General features: G+C 36.5%; 1 protein-coding gene across 12 annotated transcripts; it reads right to left on the bottom strand.

The window, feature by feature from the left end:
• Window positions 1-1,999: 1,999 nt before the first annotated feature.
• LOC149795847 (uncharacterized) lies at window positions 2,000-19,033 on the bottom strand. Of its 12 annotated transcripts, none has more exons than XM_089965765.1 (8): window positions 18,389-19,033; window positions 17,767-17,888; window positions 14,276-14,390; window positions 4,575-4,664; window positions 3,526-3,722; window positions 2,868-3,025; window positions 2,565-2,671; window positions 2,000-2,112 (listed from the first exon to the last, which is right to left on the bottom strand). In XM_089965765.1, the coding sequence occupies exons 5-6, from the start codon at window positions 3,700-3,702 to the stop codon at window positions 2,930-2,932; spliced, it is 273 nt and encodes a 90-aa protein (XP_089821891.1). In that variant the 5' UTR covers window positions 3,703-3,722; window positions 4,575-4,664; window positions 14,276-14,390; window positions 17,767-17,888; window positions 18,389-19,033; the 3' UTR covers window positions 2,000-2,112; window positions 2,565-2,671; window positions 2,868-2,929. The 12 variants fall into 9 exon arrangements, with proteins under 12 accessions (XP_089821894.1, XP_089821891.1, XP_089821896.1 ...); XM_089965768.1 differs by having other exon boundaries at window positions 4,575-4,691; XM_089965763.1 differs by having other exon boundaries at window positions 3,526-4,691.
• Window positions 19,034-19,344: the final 311 nt, after the last annotated feature.

Below are 19,344 nucleotides of genomic sequence, written 5' to 3'. Positions count from 1 at the left end.
AATGAAGATTTTCAGACTATAACCTTTCCATTGGATTTATTTTTTCAAACATGGCGTAAAAAGTATGTTATAGTAACCAATTTTTACATTGCCTTCACCATTGCAGAAATCTCTATAATCAATTTCCTAGTAAAGAAAAGCCAAGAAAATAAATGGACAGTTAATATTCACTTCAGGATCACAGACCTGAGGCAAATATGTCATTGTTAAATCAAACATTTTTATTGTGTTTCCTTAGACCTAAATATATATATATATATTTGCTGTTACTCTAAACGAAGGCTGGTGATCCAGTTGATAACCTTTTGGGGGTTTTAAGGATGTCTTTAAAATTAAGGCCTTAAAAATGTTGAGATCTTATATAAAAAATGACAATTTGAGCCTTGCAGATTCATGTCCACAGGTGCCCAAAAAATAAAAGGGGGGGGGGGTGCAAGGGGCAAGCTTGTTGGTGTGTTATAAAATAACTGACTTATCATCGGTGTGCTGACAGGTGATGTGTAATTAAATCACTGTTGTAATATTAATAATGAGTGAGTCTGCACAAAGGAATTTCATACAGCTAAACTAGCTCAACAACTAGAGGCAATTAAGAAATATATCCACATTCGTGATTCTGTCAAATGGCAGATACAACAGCATGAGGAAGCTCAAGTGGCATTTACAGAAGGTAAAGAGCCACTATACTTGTTATCTTTTTAGGGATGTGCTTGGATTTTGCCCTCAAGTTGGAGCAGTCATAGGATATATAATAAATCGCCACGGTCGGAATTTATCCCCAAGCTGGGGTAATCGATGGGTAAAGTCTTATCCACAGTCGGGGTTTTATTCAAGCTTCAGGTGCAAGTTTTTGTGCATCTCCATGCCCTTGCATAAAACACAGTTACACGGTTTTTTATATAGATATTTTTCAGTTGTAGACAGGAATAATAAGTATTTGCGAGTGTTTGAAATGAATGGGTTCATTATGAATTGAGTGGCACTACATTTCAAAAGCAAAATTGGATTGAAATGCAAGAACTGTAGTACGGAATTAGTGTTGGTTCTGGATCGTAGAATGGAATTGTGTGTGTGTGATTGGATTTTTAACGTAGCTTGAATAATTTTTCAGTCATATTGCTACGATGTCTGCAGTGTGGCAGTTTATAGTGATGTATAGCACTGGGGCATCATGCTGCAAACATGTGGTATGATGTTGCACCCAGTCACATTATCCTGACACCAGGCCAATCAGTCCTAACACTAACCTCTTAATGCTGAGCGTCTAGCGAGGTAGCTGTTAATACCATTTTTGTAAGTCTTTGGTATGACTTGGCTGGGGTTTGAACCCATGACCTCCCGCTTCTGAGGCAGATGCTCTAACCACTAGGACACCGGAGTGGTCAGAATGGAATTGTAACAATTATAATGGAAGCAATTTGTATTATGCTTGTTGGGGCATTCCTCACTGATGGCTGTCAGTGACATCATCATGGGAATGTGTAACAGCCACATTTTGTAAGAACAAGGTGTAGTTGGTGAACAATACAGACACTTTTCTGCCATTTCCACTGGCATCATCTCATATGATGTTATTTAAAAAAACTTCCTACAACATACTCACAACATATAAAACCTATATGCAAATCTGATGAAAGCTGCTTGTGTTTCTGAAACACATATTCCATACTGGTGGCAAGAATGTCCAAATCTACATTACAAAAATGAAAACATTACCGTCCATCTAGGAGTTGCAAATGTATGAAATCCTCTTGTTGAGTAGTTTTACTAACAGGCTTTACAGCAGGGCCTTCCATTAGATTTAAATGTGGCAGGTAAGTTGACAAAGTAGGGTGGGGGGTTGGGGGGACCTACCCCAATGGGGATAATTCATTTTTTTTTAAAGTAGCATGGTGTAAAGTAAAAGTAGATGGGCTGATAAGGAATCCACTGAATTTACAGACTAAAGGTTCAGACATTTGTTTTTAAGAGAAAAATGAAAGAAGGAAACAATACAACAGATATTTTAATATAACTTTAATGTTTATTTTCTAGATTTAATTAAGATTATGAATCAGAATCAGTCTCCAACTCCACTGTAAAGTTTATCTATTACTTCTTCTGCTCAGGCACCTGCAAATTAAAACAAAATTGTAATGCTTAAATAAAGTCATATCATCTCAGCACTAGTTACATATGCAGAAGTCATGTTAATCAGCATTATAAAAATGTATGAAATTTTCTTCACTGCACTTGTGCTTCCCTTACTATTGTTAAGCCATGATACAAGATAACTTTGCACTTACTTGTCATTTCTGGCAAGTGGATGGTGCAATCAATTTGCACAAAGATGAATTTATTTCATCCAAATATTTCATGTGAATAAAAATTCCAAATGGAGGCACTTGTCCGATCAGACAAGATATATGCATATTGTAGTTAGCTGGACTCTAGCTCTGATAGTCCTGGGCAATAGGATAAGCTGATTTTGTTATCAGTTTAGAAATGCATCCGCCTTGCAAATACTATGCTTTAAAAGACGAAACTGAATCCAATATTGATGAAATAAGAGTCATTTGGATTACCTTGTTTTTTATCATTCTGCGTTGGTTGGGTGCATATTTGAGGGTCTCTGATATGGTCTCTTCCATTCCATTTGCCTTTGCTTTGCCATTAGTTTTCAAGCAGGCCTCTGCAAGAGTAATACAATGTTTTAAAATAAGTTTCACAACAAAGGATGCATTGCATTTTTCTAAATGCCAGCAATAATCAATGGAATATTTTTAAAACATGTACTTTGAAATGTGGTCTCAAGTTACTTTATCAATTCATTTAAAAATCCCTGGCAAGTCACATGAAAAACACAATTTAAATCAAGCCATACTTACTTATCAAAACCTGACATATCACAAGCTCTTGAAATGCTTTTTTCCCTTTACGTCCCTTTGGACTATACTTTGGCCAGTCTTTTTGTTTTAAGCTTTTTCATCATCCTGCTGACACTATCCCCAATTGTAAACCTGCCAAGGGAGCTCAAGTAGCATATCTGAAAATAATAATAATAATAATATTACTATTTTTTGATTTTGACATTATTATTAGTAGTAGTATTTCATGATCGATGTGACAAAATATGCTTGTATATAGTTATTTTTTGCCATGGTTTTGCAAGCAAATTTAATTTCTCTAACTTGAAAAAAATTTGATAACATTAACTATGCAACACAATGTACTAATAGCAATTATAAACCAAATTAACCACCGTGAATCTATTAACTTCATAAATGACATTCACTCAAGGATTGAATTCAAGTAGCCACATAATATGTAATAGTGTATATGTAGTAAAATACCTGTTACATGTTCATCTCTAAACATGTTTTGGCCTACATCCGTAAGACAAAACAGCCGACCACTACATGTTCACCCCACCCCCAAAAATAATTATACAGGCACTGCAGAACTTGCATAATGCATATTGAGGTTCACAACAGCAAATAAAGGTTATAACAGTTTTTTTAAATAGAAAATAAAGCCCCAATTTACCATCTTCTTGGAGAGTTTGGGATTCTCCTCCAACCTCTGGCAAAAGCCCTCTAGTTCCTCCACTGAATCACATGGCATTGCAAGAATTTCTTCTCTATATTCTGTGTCTGGGCCTTGTGTATGAACTTGGAGGGCCACCTGCTCCAACAAATTCTCAATATTTGTGTCCAGTTTCATAAGTACATTGAACTGGAAATCTGTAACAGATTTGTGATGAAATTAGTTTTGAAAGATCAAGATCATTATTATAAACTCCTTAAAAAGATCTGTACAGTGAACATGGGTTTAACAATGAAATATATTTATGGAATGAAATACATGGTTTTTGTACAGTTTATATGAAAACTTTTCCCTATAATCCTTTATTTTTTTATTCCCTGGATATGTTGTTTCACTGCTGGTGTCTGTAAAGTCTGCATTCAATGTAGATAGTTTAGGCGTCTGACTTACACAAGACAATGGTATACATCAGAAAGAAAAATAAAAAAACCAATGGAATGATGAACAGTCGACACATCAATGAAAAACAATTCATTGTTTATTTGCACAAATAAGTCTTGAACAGTATGTTTTATGACCTATAATTTAATTAATTAACATCTCACAATGTTCTGAAATAACAGTATCTAAGCTACAAGAGCTTGTGCTTTCATGTCATAATCTTCCATTCTGCAAACAAATTTTGATGTTGAATCAATGTATATGACCTTAGCATTGAACACTAACATTCAAAATGTCTACAAGATGACAAGACTATTATCAACTGAAGTGACAACAAACCAATGAGTTTTACGTGCATTGAACATAAGCATTTTTAAATGCTACAAAATGTGTTTTTAGTGTATGGCCACAAATTACCCAACATTATGTCAAACATAAAACAGTTCTACTACCTTAGATGAGAATTAAATTCATAAATACAGTGTATAATTGACCTACTCGTATTTAGAGAGCTGTAAATGAAATAAGAGATTATATAAAAGTCAACACCTGTAGTATTTGTTTCATTATTCTATAATGTACATTTTTTTTCCATCCTCAATACTTACTACTTGCAGAGGAACTGGCAGAGAGAAATCTTTATATTCTCCACTCCAGAGTGGATGGGGATGGTGATGGTGTTGTCCTTCTGGATGCAGCTAAGAGTATAAAGATTATCACTACTCCTTAATTGCAGTAAAAAAGAAACAAAGAAATCAGACTGGATTTTTTGGCATGTAAACAAAATGCATACTGGTTGCAATGACCACTGTATATAAAGCAGTGATACAATATATCACAAAATGCATTCTTTTTTAACAAAACATCTAATCTCATATATACAGCATCATGAGTAAGTAAGTACTCTTAAACACATCTTATTAAACAGACAGAAAAATGATGAAATTTATACATACTTTTGATAAAGAATTTCCAATTGTGGCATGGTATAAAAGCAATTGATAAAAAATAAAAAGAGACCAGATAAACTAAATAGAACATACCAGCAGGATAAGAGGAAATCTTAGAGTCTGCAAAATACTCTCCATTTCAGGAGGTTTTGGATGAGATGGCTGACCAGAAAGGTTTCCACTTGAGATTTTCATCTTTAAATAATCATCCTAGAGTGCACCAAAGTCATGTGAACTTGATCCAATTCCAACATTACTGCTGCTTGAGTGCTTAGATCCAGTATTGCCTTCACTAACTGATGTTATTAATACCTCTCTCTCATCAGCATAATTTCCATCATTTTTCAAAACTCCCATTGTAAAACCTCTGCTGAAGAAACTAACACTACACCATAAGGATTTAAAGAACTACTGCCCGGTTTCTAATCTCCAATTCATATAAAAAATCTTACAAAAGGTTGTTCAATCCCAGCTTGCATCTTGTCTGAATTCAAACAGTCTTTTTAGCAATGTACAATCTGCATATCGCCCTTGCCACAGGACACAAATTGTGTCTGCAAATAGATTACACTCCAGCCCAGTTGATCTATGTTGTGGTGTTGCACAGGGGTCTGTTCTTGGACCTGTTCTCTACACTCTATACACTCAGCTGCTCTCAAGTGTCATAGATCATCATCCAGTGTCTCACCAATTGTACACTGATGACACCCAAATATAGAAATCTAGCCACCCAACTGAAGTTGATGCTACCATCCAAGGTGTAGAGATGTGCATTTCTGATGTGAAATCATGGATGACTTGTAACAAGCTGCAGATGAATGATGATAAAACTGAGGCCATTCTGATTACAACACAAAGACTTTCTCATTCACATCCTTTACCTCACACAATAAATATCAGCAACACCAACATTAAATTCACACAATCAGTACAAAACCTAGGTGTTACTCTAGACAGTACTCTCACATTGCACCAACATGTCATGAACATATGCAAGGCTGCATATCTTGAGCTGAGACGCATCAGCTCCATTCTCAGATATCTTTCAGTTGATGCCACTAAAACACTTGTGTGTTCATTACTACTTTCAAGACTGGACTATGGTAACTCAATTCTGTCTGGTTCATCTTAATATCTACTGCAGAGACTTCAAAAAGTTCAAAACATAGCTGCTTGGATCATACTTAGAGTACCACAATCAGAGCACACCTCCCCGCTGCTCTGTACCCAACACTGGCTATCCATTCGATCCAGAATCAAACACAACATTAGTTCTCTGTGCTACGTTTCACTGACAGACTCTAGTCCAACATACCTATCCGACCTCACCTATGTGTACACACAAGCAAGATACTTACACTCCTCTTCCGACAATCATATACTCATTATTCTCACTATGAAAACAAAGTCACATGGACAGCATTCTTTTGCATACCAGGGCCCAGCAACATGGAATGAATTGCCCACTGAACTTAGACACAAAGACGCAGTGATCCCATTCAAAAGTGCTCTCAAAACTACTTATTCTGACTACAAAAACAAACTTAATGACTTAATAATGTTAACTACCTTAAATATTCTCAGCATGTTTTTTATGTTTTCTAATTTCATGGTGTTTGTTTTTGTAATCATATCATTGTGTATGTTTTTATGTTGTCTAATGTTGCAAAGCGCTTAGAGCTTCTAAAGATTAGGCGCTATACAAAGTCCTCATTATTATTATTATTATTATATTTAGCTTGGATGAATATTTTTTAAATCAGTGGCCATAACTAAAAAATGGGATTTTGTTTTATGATCATAAAAGTATGTTGGACACCATCCATGATGTACAATGCTGTCTGACATTTCTATGCACCTAAGGTTTCCATCTCAAATATTAAAGCAAAATGCATACCGAATTTGACAGATTGACGAAAATAAAAAAAAGCAATGCTTACCATTTGAAAAGAGGCAATTGTCACTAGAATATTCTATTCAAAATGATATTAATTTTGGACACAGGGGATACCACCCCCATGTTTCCTGACTCGTGATATGTCGGCCTATTCTGTGCACAGCTTTAAAAGATGTAATGTTTATCCATCGAGCTATAGAAATGAAATACATTTACTGTAGACTGTTTCTGTCAGCAGTTAAGTTGAGCAATTAGGTCAGGTTTATAGCTAGTTTACAAAATTCAATGTAGAATGCCAATAAATGACAAGATATATTTTTGCAAACTAAAGTGATCTTGAAAAAAGATTAGTAAAGTTTAACATTTTATAAAAAATAAGCTATTATGTGGAAAAGAAACAACAATGAAATAGGATGCAATGTGTTTACGTCTAGTTTTGGAAGGTACCGTCTCTAAGGTACCGTCATAATTGTACCGTAGTTTAATGGGTGGAAAGGCCATTGAAAGGTAAGGGCAGTGCGGAGACCATCGAGTATGTTCCAGAATAGCTGAATCTTTGTAGATACATAGATCCATTCGTAACTTCAGTCTGCAAGCGAAACACTGTACTTCGTATCCAAATCCTGACTCAGGTGATCGATATAAATGCAACTGTCCATGTCAAAGTACAAGACACGTTCCCCTAACAGTTCTAAAGCTTCGTACAATTTTAAGCGAGCATGAGCTGTCATGTAAGCTGCAATGATGACATTTCCAAAGGGGTCATCTTCTACAAAGTTCAGATCTTCTTCGTAATTCACCAAGATCAAATCCTCACGAATGACGTCCACGTTTTTCATGAATTTGGCTTTGTCGTGAATCATCTGAAAGTAGCGGAAAGGTTCGGTCAAATACTCCGTCTTGGGTAAACACGGTCATTGTGCCATTTTACCCCACAAGCAATTTAACATCACTTTGGCAAACGATCGCCTGCCTTAATTTTTCTCAATGTGATCTAAAGTAATGCCTTCTTGTGCCCAGAATTTCTCTCTGAATGTCTTTTGGTCTTCGGGAGTGTGACACCAGGACGGATAGCCACTGGCTTCTTGCTCAGTTTCAAAAAGGCATCCACGTAGTCTGCGAAAATGCCTTTCTGCGTGGGGTCACCCTTGTGGAATTATTGTGTCTTGGGAAAGTGGCAAATTTCGTACACTTCTAACAGTTGGTATCCCATGTTCAGAGCTTTGAACAATTCTACGCTGACCCATGTCCCCGTCAAGGCCCGTTCTTTCTGGGTGTGATGACAAGGTTGATCTTGATTGCACGTTTCAGCACAAGTACGGCACAAAGGACACATAAGTTTGCCTTGGCAATGGCGAGGTAAGACGGGATGGTATAGGTTCGTGGGAGGCAAAACTTTGCACTTGATCAAGCCTTCGTATTGTCGAATGTTTTTTAGGTCGATGTGTTCGGTGAACAATTGTGGGTGCCCTGCAGGAAAGCAACAATATTTGCACACGTAGGGATACAGTGAACACACGTCCAAGTATTTGATTTCTTCTCCTTTCTCTTCGTCAGCTTGGTACAGCAAACAGGTGGCATTGGTCCTTCCTCCGTACAAACTATCACTTGGGTTCAGGGGGTCCATGAACTGGTGACTTTCCATGAGGCGTTGAAACTCGGGATCGGTGTTCAAACAGTGATTGTATTTGTGTTCCCACATTTCCACCACTTGGTATCCTTCCTGTTCTAACTTTAGGCGTCGCTGACAAATGGCGTGGTACAAGTCTTCCTTGGTTCGTTGTAAGAACTGATTTTTAGTGCCGCGGTCAGGGTAACAGACGGGACATCCGTGAAATAAGCAACTGTTAAACTCGTACATGATCTTGGGGTTTTCTAAGTCCCAGCCATCGACCGAATGCATTCCGATGATCTTTTCGCCCTGTCCGTTGCGGGCATGCTGAATCCATTTGTCTTCCTTGTCGCACAAGTAATGCAACCAGCATGGGGCTTTGACCGAGTATTGACGTTTGACATAGTTAGTCGTTTGAGGACTGATGACAGCCACAGTGTTTTCAAGCATGAATCGTTGTCGGTAGACTAAGGAACACGCTTTGGCAATGGTGCAAGCCTCTTTTAAATGATCAACCCCTCCGTGTTCCATGAACAGTTCTCGAAATTTTCCACAGCATCGCCGTAAAATGTCCACGTCGGAACGACGATACTTTAGCATTTCTTCCTGAAAGTCGAAAGGGTCGGAGGCGTGAACCTGGTACCAAGCGTAGAAAGTTTCTCGTTCGGTACGCATGTTGTCAGGGTCGTAATAGTGAGCCTGAGGCAAATGGGGTAGAACGGCGTGTTGATTGGCTTCTGTATTGAAAAAGTGTGGAAAGTACCCTTTAGCCATTTCTGTCATTCCAAACATTTTAGGCATTCGACTCAAAGGCATGGCTAAGTAGCTCATCGAATCTTTAAACTGCACTTGTCCCACTTGCATGAAAATGATTTTGGCTCCGTTGAAAGTGATTTTAGGACGCTCGATGCCACGTTCCGTATAACATCTCAAAAGAAACTGTCCATCGTATCCGGAGAAATTGTGAGCCATCACCGTGGCATGGTGATGACATTCTCCATAATAATGTTCGATGTCCTCTTGGCTCCACGTCTTGTCGATGGGGTCTAAGACCCATTGTGTGAAATCGGCTAGTGTGTTCGGTCCTTGAAAGATTTTTTCACGCCCTCCAGGAATCTTACTGCAGTGAGGGCAATAACTCAAGATAGGTTCTTGAATCACTTCTCGCACGCTCGATGAGCCACGCAGAAATTAGGAATGTGAATACCGGTCTCTTGCATGCATTCGAAATCGAAAAAGATGAAATTGCCTTTCTTCTTCTTGTGACTATCCTCTTTCTCTGGTTGGGATTGGTATTTTTGCATGTAGCATTGGTGATCCAAGTCCACGATGCAGTGACAAATGTGACATTTTTTCTTTCCTGAACATACGTGTGCCTTGGTACTGTTGATACATAGACCTTGTCCACACATTGGGCACAATCTCAGGAGTTGACAAGCACATTTCTTCTGTGAACCTTGCATCTTCAGATGTTGTTGGTAACAGGCAGGGCTGACAAATGTGCGCAGACAAGCAGGACAATGCACTGGTTCTTGCCCTTCGCTCAGACAGGGTTGAGAGGCCAAACATCCTGAGCATTTCGATCCACAATGTTTGTGTTGCTCTCGATTATTATAACCATCATAAGTCACATTTCTCACAGTAATATTTGTATCCCAGGAATCCAGTGATAGTGGTAATGGTATCGAAATGGTCATCGTGATGATAGAGGTGAATGTATTTTCCATCCTTAAAGTCTTTCCCTCGAAACAACAGAGACCCACGCACTTCTTGAGGGTGCACTTTCAAGGTGTATCGTGGAGCTAGGGCATCTTGCAATTTTTGCATCTCAGGAATGCCACAGGATGTGTCTTTGGACAGGCATGCTTGTTGTAACAGAAGTTCTGCTTCATTTCGTTGTTTGGCTCGGTTCGATTTTCGAATGTTCTCCCAGGCTCTTTTCCATTCTACCGTGTCGTTCTTGTCGGCATAGGTTCATCCCACCACGATGGCTCGGGCTAAACACATAAGGTCTTGAAAATTGTTAATTTGGACAAGACTTGTTTTGGTAATGCGAAGGTTGTTGACCAATAAGGTCTTTCTGCATTGTCCGGTCCCTTGAGGAGGAGAGACGTGGGTCACGTCCAGTGTGGCTTTTCCATCGGTGATGTCAAACTGGTCATTAGATTGTTGCACGTGTTGAATCTTGTCCATGACTTTGGAAGTGGTCAATTCTGCAGGGCTGCTAAACTCGATCCAAACAGGGGATTTCAAGCCGTCATGTTGTATGGAAAGTCTCAAGCGATCATCTTCTTTGGGTTGACATTGTCGCTTGAGTGTGGTGAGCAAAGAATCCCACATGTCGGTGATGAACCCTTCTGCTTTCTCTAACAGTACTTCAGACTTGAAATCTTTAAACTTCACTGTGCATTTGTAAGCCGTAGTTCTAAATTTTCTAGAGGGACGCTTTTCCGTCTCTCGAATGTCATAGTACTTTTCAGGGTTGACTAAGGGTGGTAAACTTTGTTTAGAGGGTTTGGATTCTGGTTCACTCATGTCCTCTTCAAAATCACTGGCATGAATTTGTGCCAAGACTTCAGCCCTGGTACGAGGCGACAGATCATGTTTCTGCTTCTTACTTTCTTCTTCTTTCTTCTCAAATGAATTGGATCATTTCATCTCGATAGCAAAAAGTCAAATGACTAAAGTTTAAACACCATGGACTAATTTATAATCATAGCAGACCAGCGTATATAAAGGGTATGTGTCTTGTCCTTTCACTATTCATTTCACTCTCAAACTGAGCACAACGATGGAAGAGACTACCAAGATCGAACGTTTCATCAGAGCTTTGCGAGGGGTCATTAGAAAATTCTCTTCAGACCAGCCTAGGGACTACTCTCCTTCCTTTCAAGATAAAAGTCAAGATACTTGCTATATCTGTCAGAAGAATGGGCATTGGTCTTCAGAGTGTCCAGACCGTCAAAAAAGAAAAAAAAGGGGTTAGAAGAGACAAAAGTCAAGATACCTGTTATTATTGTCAAGAAAAAGGACATTGGTCACCAGACTGCCCAAAAAAGAAACAAGAGGAGTCAGAAGATGAGAGGGATTCTTCAGAGGAAGAGGAAGACAAAGAGGAAGAAAACAGACAGGTGAAGAAAAAGAAACAGGAGAAGAAAAGAAGGGAAGAAAGTGAGGAGGAAGAGGAGGAAAAGACTATGACGGTGAAGAAATTAAAAAAACAGAGAGTGAACAATGAGACAGAATAAGTCTATGAACCTTTTAAAGTGCTCTGTTGTGAATTGTGAATTGTAAATATTTATAAAAGAATAAATTAATTATAAAAGGTAAGTGTCTTTGGGTTTTGATTTTAAAATAAGAACCTACACTCACACACACTCATACACAGACAGGTACTATTGGGTAAAATGTTTTTTTTTAGTTATTGGCAATTGAAAGTCTATCTCTTTTCGAGAGACGTGGATGGCCCTGAAAAGGGCCTTTTTTGGTGTAAGGGGTGAGTTTAAACAATCAACTTTAACTTCTGGACTGCGTACTGTTGATGATGATTTCGTTGAAATCACTAAGGGTGGTGCAGTAGGCGTAGTCACAGGGTTGGAGTGTTTAGCTTGGGAAGGTCGTATTCTCTTCGGCCGTAATAAAGAAGTCTGATACATTTGTTTCAGACTTCTTAACTCCGCTAAAATGTCTAACAGTACCGTGACCGTTTGATTTTGACACCCTTGTTTCTTGCTGCTTCTTCTTGTTGTTGTTTTTTTCTTACCTCTTCTTCTTGCTGCTGTTGCTGTAGGAGAAAAGCTTGTTCCGCTTCCTTTTGCTGTTGTATAAATTTCTCCAATTCTTCTTTCTGTCTCTGTCTAAAATTTTCCATGTGCGGTAATGAAGGAGAAGGTGACGAAGCTTCAGGAACAAATTCTTGCAAGGTAAAAAAATCCACAAAATCCCAATTCACCTCTTCTGAAAGTAAGTCTGGGTTCCCTTGGGTAGTCTCCACCATCAGTGCACCCCAACTGATCGTTTTCTGAGTTTCCGTCATGTTGAAAAACTGTCGCTTAGATTGACTGCGCACAGGCGCTAGCGAATCTATATAGACTATGTGACGTCACAGACTGCTCTCTTCGGATTGGACGTGGGCTGACTGAATTTTGTAACGCGTGTTTGGATTGGTCAACAAACTCAATCCGTTTCAATCCTTCCTCCCCCTATAAATAAGTACAGTTCACTGCATTCCTTCACCTGTTACTCAGCACCCCAACATGTGGACCGACGTACAATCTTCAACGCTTGTGTCTTCGATGATGTTCCGGACGGACATATCAATGTATGTCCAATCCAACTGGACAGTTATCCACAGGACAGACACCAGCCTGTGGATGCGAAGAATCTTATGTGGAGCATCAAGGATGCCTCAAAAGAGTCTTAATCTATGGTCCTGCAGTCAGGCGCAGCCTAAGGTCAAGAAGAAGATGTCACAGATGCCCTTTATGTTAAGGGTATATTAACATAAAACCAAAGGCCCTTTTCAGGGCCATTCCTATCTCTCGAAAAGATCTTGACTTTCAATTGCCTACCCCTTTTTTTATTTTTTTGTTTAAAAAAATAATAAAAAAATAGAGACCCCTCCCTGTTTCAATTTTCGCCTGTTTCATTTTCATAGACCCATCAGGTCGGGACCTTATTAAAATAGGGTCCCGACCCTGTTCCATTTCCCCTAGTCCCAAGACAGTCCCACGATTTATTCCCCATGTTCAATAGTTTTTTTTCTTTCTCCCATGTTAAATTCCCCTTGTCCCTAGAATGGATATTTTTTTTTTCTCCCATGTTAAATTACATAATCCCCAGAGTGGATATACCCTTTTTAACATGGAAGTTCCCTAGTCCCTAGACCGTCCCTATTCACTACTACCATTGTCATTACCAGCCTGAAACCCAATTTAATGCCATTTGTATAAATTCATTTCAAATAAATATTATGATATAGCTGAAGTGTAAAGTCAAGCAAGTATTCTGTTTGCAGATTTTACATTTTAAATATTATAGTAAAGTCATATTTTCTCTTGTTTAGTAAACTTTATTGCAACTGGTTCCAAAATAGTAAATCTTATTTAATGTTCATTCACCAGAATAGGTATTAATACAATCCCGAATTAACTGTATGGTACTAAAATATACCCTGATCTTGTGTGAGATTGTAATATACAGAACTATACCTCAAGACAACAATAATATATTGAATTTATATTGTATCAAGACTGTCATGGTTATGAACTCCAACTTTATTCAGGTTTTTTCATAATAAATGATCATCTTGTGCAATGGTTGAAAAGAAATCAAAGTTCAGTTTAACTCCATTCTCTCCACATTTGTCAGTTGTTAAGAGGCATACTCATCCTTAGTGTTATAGTAAAATGTAATCTTATTTGGATCAATCTTGGTGGTGTAATATATGAATGGAGAAAGAATATTATCATCCAGATTAAAATATGTTTTATTCAGACTCTACTAAAATTTTTAGTTGGATATGGGTTACGGAGCCTGATGTGTACGAACAAAGCAATGTGTACCATGACCTTTTTAATTTAACATTTTAAACTCCTGCAGAAGAAAGAGATTTTTTAGATCCATTAAACTGTATTAACAAAAACATTTCTTCAGTATGATTTTCATTTACTTAGTATTGACAAAACTCATATTTTAAAGTTGTTGTTTTTTTGTGTTTGGTTTGGTCTTTTATGGTAAACCAACACAAGTAAGTTATTTAGTGCCAAGGCACTTTAAGTATAGTGCCTTGCCCAAGGACACACCATGGTAGCTAACCCAGGTTGGTCTGATGGTAGAATTTGAACCTACCTTATTTCACAGGTCCAGAAAGCTAACCACTGAGCCACTACAGCTCCCCATCTTATAGTGGAATGCTGGTATACTTTATGATCAAGAAGGATGGGTTGGGGTATGCATGTTGCATCTGAAAAAAGTGATGGAATTTTTGTTTACATAATATTTTAGTCATACAATATGAATCATTTTCTATAGATTTAAGATGTATCAGATCAAGTTAAGAAAAATCATATATTCTGTTTCCTGGGAATGTACTAAAATTCACTGTTATTGTTTGATTTTTTGGTAGTAAGCTTACTTGGTATTTTTTTCTTTTTAACTTGAATACCTAATTTGTTAACATCCTATTCTAAATCTTCATAGTTCTGTCTATTAAGTGACAACTGTTGATACATGTAGGGAAGTTTTTGTTTATATCTTTTGATTTTTGTGATTCTGGAAGTTGCAGTATTTGTTGTTGTATTATTAACCATTTCAGTAATTTAATGAATGCAGAGTATACTGCTCTATAAATGAAATTTAAGGGAAAATAATGTAAAAGTATGTTTCACTGCAAATATAAATTGTTTAAAATAATATATCATTTATCATATGACTATTCAATTGTGGTAGCTAGTATTCCATCCAATATCTATATATTAAAATATGTCTTTTCATACAGCTGGTGATCATTTAGATACAAGTCCAATTGAACATAATCAAATTATCAATGCAGGTGTTTTTATTAGTAGTAGTATTGCAAGTATAAGTGTTAGTATTAAGATTTCATATACAGGTATGATAAGTGTATTATAATGTTTAAATGATGCTCCTTGTTACAACATAAAATATGTTCATTGAAACAAATGGTTCACTGGTAAATTGGCAGCAAAGGTCTTCACTGAATTATGTTGCATAAACTATTTTACAATAAAACATATATGATGCATCTCAATTATGATGAATGTGAGGAGGAGGATTAATAATAATGCAATTTAAGTTATCTTCATAACATAAGTTCTAGCAGATGTGTAATTTTTATGTGGTTCATCATCAGTTTGAAACTGGTCTATGATTTCTGGATCTGGACATATCTGGTCCCCTGCTGTTGTGCTGCTATGGTCTTTACAGTTCATTAGGATATCAGTTACACTTGGTTTACATTTAGAACCCCATGGGATGGAATGCCCAGTTTGAAACTGAGAGAATGGTTAATTATCCATAATATAACTCCTGCAGTTATTATTAGGTTTGATATCAAGGTCTTTCTTTAAAAGCTTTTCAACTCAGGTTCTGTTCTACCATACAGATAAATAAAGTCAAATTCAAGGCTTTCAGATTTGTCCAGTTTGTTTCATGTGTTGCGGCAGACAGACTGTATACCATATAAATATCAGTGCTTAGTCTGCTCTCAGTTGCTGTGGTTTGATTAGTTACAAGTGTCATCACATGTGACTAATTATTGACCAATATAATGAAACTTGTATAATTATAAGGCTGTATTTAAAACCTCTAAAGATCTTAAATGTGTGCTAGAGGGTAGGGTTAGCAGTTATACTCCCAATTATGTTTGTGATGAGCAAAAGCAGCTGCACAAATTTGAGCTTTTAGTTTGGTTCTGGTAGGGTCAGAGGATGCAGGTACATTTTACATTCATTTTTTACTAGAAATAGCTATTTTCAATATTTTTCTGTGACAAGGCAACTAAAAGAATCAGTATGTGCCTTATGCATGAATATAGTTCACTAGTAGTATAACAAATTAGCATACTTTTCATCACCCCTCTACCATCAAGATTTTTTTATATTTACCTCTGTAGCAGACACAAATAAAAGTCGGCAGCTCATTTGCAGACTAAGTTACGCATATGATCTCCAATGCTCATCTAACCGTGACAGGCAGTCACCAACAAGCCAACCTATTTCCATGCCTAACTCAAAGTAAATCTGAACCACATTATAGATTTAGCTTATGTGTAAATTTATAAATGCTAGGCTTGTGATAATTAGGTTCATGCCTTCTACCTTAAAAATTATAGGGTTGTCAAAATACGAAACTATCCAGTGAGACCTATGATGTTAATTTTAATCCCTATGGGATTTGTGACATAAAAAACCCAAATGCTTTATGTATTAAAAGGTAACTAATGGGGGCAGGATCTGCAGTGAATCAATGGATAGTATGCTAGACTCCTGATAAAAATGTTTGTGTTAAAATCCTGTTATCAAGTCAACCAGGTTACCTACTGCAATGTACCCTTGCCTTACTCCAATTCCCTCAGTACTCAGTAAACAACTAGTGTTGCTGTACATAACAAAACCAGTCCATATTGATTTTACATATTTTACTAAATCCTCACGAAAATAATTCTCTAAATAAAGAATGATTAATATGTGATGGTCTCGCATGTAATCAAACTCTTCCAAGCTTTTAATGATATGAACCGATTTATCAATGTTTATCAAATTTGCATGAAAAACTATTTCTTATTTGTCATCAAATATGTTCAATGTTTTGATCATATAAGCATTTCTGCTACATTAGATAAAAATAATCTTTTTGTCAGAAATAGAGCCCTTATAGTATTTGCAAGGTCAACCAATCAGATGCAGAATTTCAGTTTAATATGAATGAATATTTTTTTACAAAATTGCTCTTTTGCTATATCTCGATGAGATAAATCTATTCACCAAGTCTGATAAAATTAATGAGAAATAGTTTTAAGAGCAGTAGCAAGAATGGCTAGTGAGATGTAGAACCACTACATTATATGCATAGATTTTGCTTATAGCCTCAGACATACAAGCAAATAATTAAACAAGTCAGATCTAAATTGGATCATAAACACTGTTGTGCAAATCATAAGAAACTCTGCCAATCAGATGCAAGGTCACTTCACTACCATACCTTTATCACACTCATAATAAGCATCATTGTGAAACTTGACTATATAAGCCCAATGGCCAAGCATGATCAAACTTGAATCAGCAGTAGTGGTTATAACCTCATGTATTTGTATGCATCTTCACTTCTTCAATCTAGATCTCATTTATATAAGCATGTATTCTAAGTTTAGTAAAAACTGCACTACATGTATAAATATTGCATGCGGTGGTAACATACTCAGATGAAAGATCACCTTATTATTATTAATGGTTAACACTCATCAAACTTCAAGGACAACTTAATGATTTTAGCCTATATTGTGGAAGTATGGCTTTTAGGCTGGTTAAAAAACTCAACTAATCTTATACATGATCACATGTATATACTTGGATTTTGCTCATTATTAGATTTATCCAAGATGTTGATTTAAGCCCAAAACCAAGTTTTATATAAACAAATTGATCAGAACTATGGACTCCAAAGTAGCTAATTTCTTACTGTTGAAAGACAGAAGGGGATGTGAAATAAATAACACACTCTGGACCATTACATAAACCCACTTAGCCTTTTGACCAGTTGAGATAAAATATCAACAATAATGTTAAATAAGATTGATAAATTATGTTTTCTCACATTACCTCTAGCCCATTTCAACATGGATGGTATTTTTCTTCCACATATGTCAGCTCTTAATTAGTGGCCCTTTCCCATCATGAATGTTGTAGGTGAAACTCTCAGAATTAGGCTTTTTAATTTATATCTGTAGAAGAAAAAAAACTATTGGTCTGCATATATCAATGTCACCATTTCTGTATTAGATTAAATACCGTGTGTGTGTGTGTGTGTGTGTGTGTTAATTTTAGAATTTAAGCAAACTTGTCTCCATGTGTTTATTTTAAAACGATGATAACACATAACAGGTTCAATGGATAAATGTTATTTCTTACTTCTTACAACTGCTCATTATATCTGAATTTACATTCAATGTTTGTTTTAATTAACATATTTGGGATAATGGGCAAATTATTTACTTTGTAGTTTATCATTATATTATTTACCAGTCTTTTATCATTCAAATATGTAAAATATGGTACCATTATACTGACTTCATATTCTATATGATATCCCAGCAATACATATTAAGCAGATAAGTGCAAATAAAAATGTTCAGAATGTAAAATTTACTCCAAGCTCAAAGAAGATCAGCAAAAGATAATATCCAACAAATTACCAAACAAAAAGCGAAGTTAACGCAGTTACCTTTATTATGATGTCTCCAACACCAACGGTACTGTACAGCTACGTCTTCTGAGTTTTACCGTCATCTTGTCTTTCAAACCAGAATTAATTTCTTGAGCTCTTACAAAATGAAGAAACTTTTAAATACTATAATTTAAGCAGCTTCTTTACATGCCATCAGATAAATTATGGCACAGTGTTATGTCTTTCAGCAAAACGCAACTTCACATTTGGACGGCGCGCTGTGCGGGCATCGCCGACACAGCAACTGACATGAATTCTCTATTAGCAGACAATGATTCGGAATAAATCCTTCGCAAATCTAACATTCTCGATTTTTCATAGTTCCACTTTTCATTGTTGCATCTGTTTGATTGTACAATTGCTAATGATGTTCAATGAATCAACTTCAATTCATCTGCTGTCTGAAATCCCGGTTCAGTTGGTATTTTCTTCCGCGCATGATGCCGTGTAAATAAAAGATACGGTCGACATTCAAAGTGGTTTAGGTTAATTTATTATTTTTCTTTATTAAGGTCATTTGCAGAAAGTGTTTCGCTAGGGTGAGAAAAAAAAAATATAACAAAAAGAAAACTTTCTTTTCCAACGCTAATACTGTATATATTTCAATTTGTGATTGATGCTATAAATAAAAAAAAAATAATAATAAAGCATTTTAGCCCGTGGCTTCGGCACGGTACTCGTTTTTGTGGGTTTTTTAAAATGTTGTTAGTGTTGTTTTGGGGTTGTTTTTTGTGTGTGTACCACACTAAAAAACATACCAGGTATTAGGCCTAACGTAGGAAAAGAAATTATCCTCTATTTATTACTATTCTTACTGTCAAATGACGCAAAAGTGATCAAATTGCTATTAAGATTTTGTTTTGTATAACACTTACCGCTCGTTTTCCTCGAGATAAAGCAGCCACTTCAAAATGATTATAAAATCTGTGACAGATGAAAAACGTATTTTAAAT

Source organism: Sinohyriopsis cumingii, chromosome 7 (genome assembly GCF_028554795.1).
Source record: "Sinohyriopsis cumingii isolate HCF-2022 chromosome 7, ASM2855479v2, whole genome shotgun sequence".
In the NCBI taxonomy this organism is placed as follows: domain Eukaryota; kingdom Metazoa; phylum Mollusca; class Bivalvia; order Unionida; family Unionidae; genus Sinohyriopsis; species Sinohyriopsis cumingii.
The sequence above is the reverse complement of the archived record's forward strand: the minus strand, read 5'-3'. Positions and strand labels throughout refer to the sequence as shown.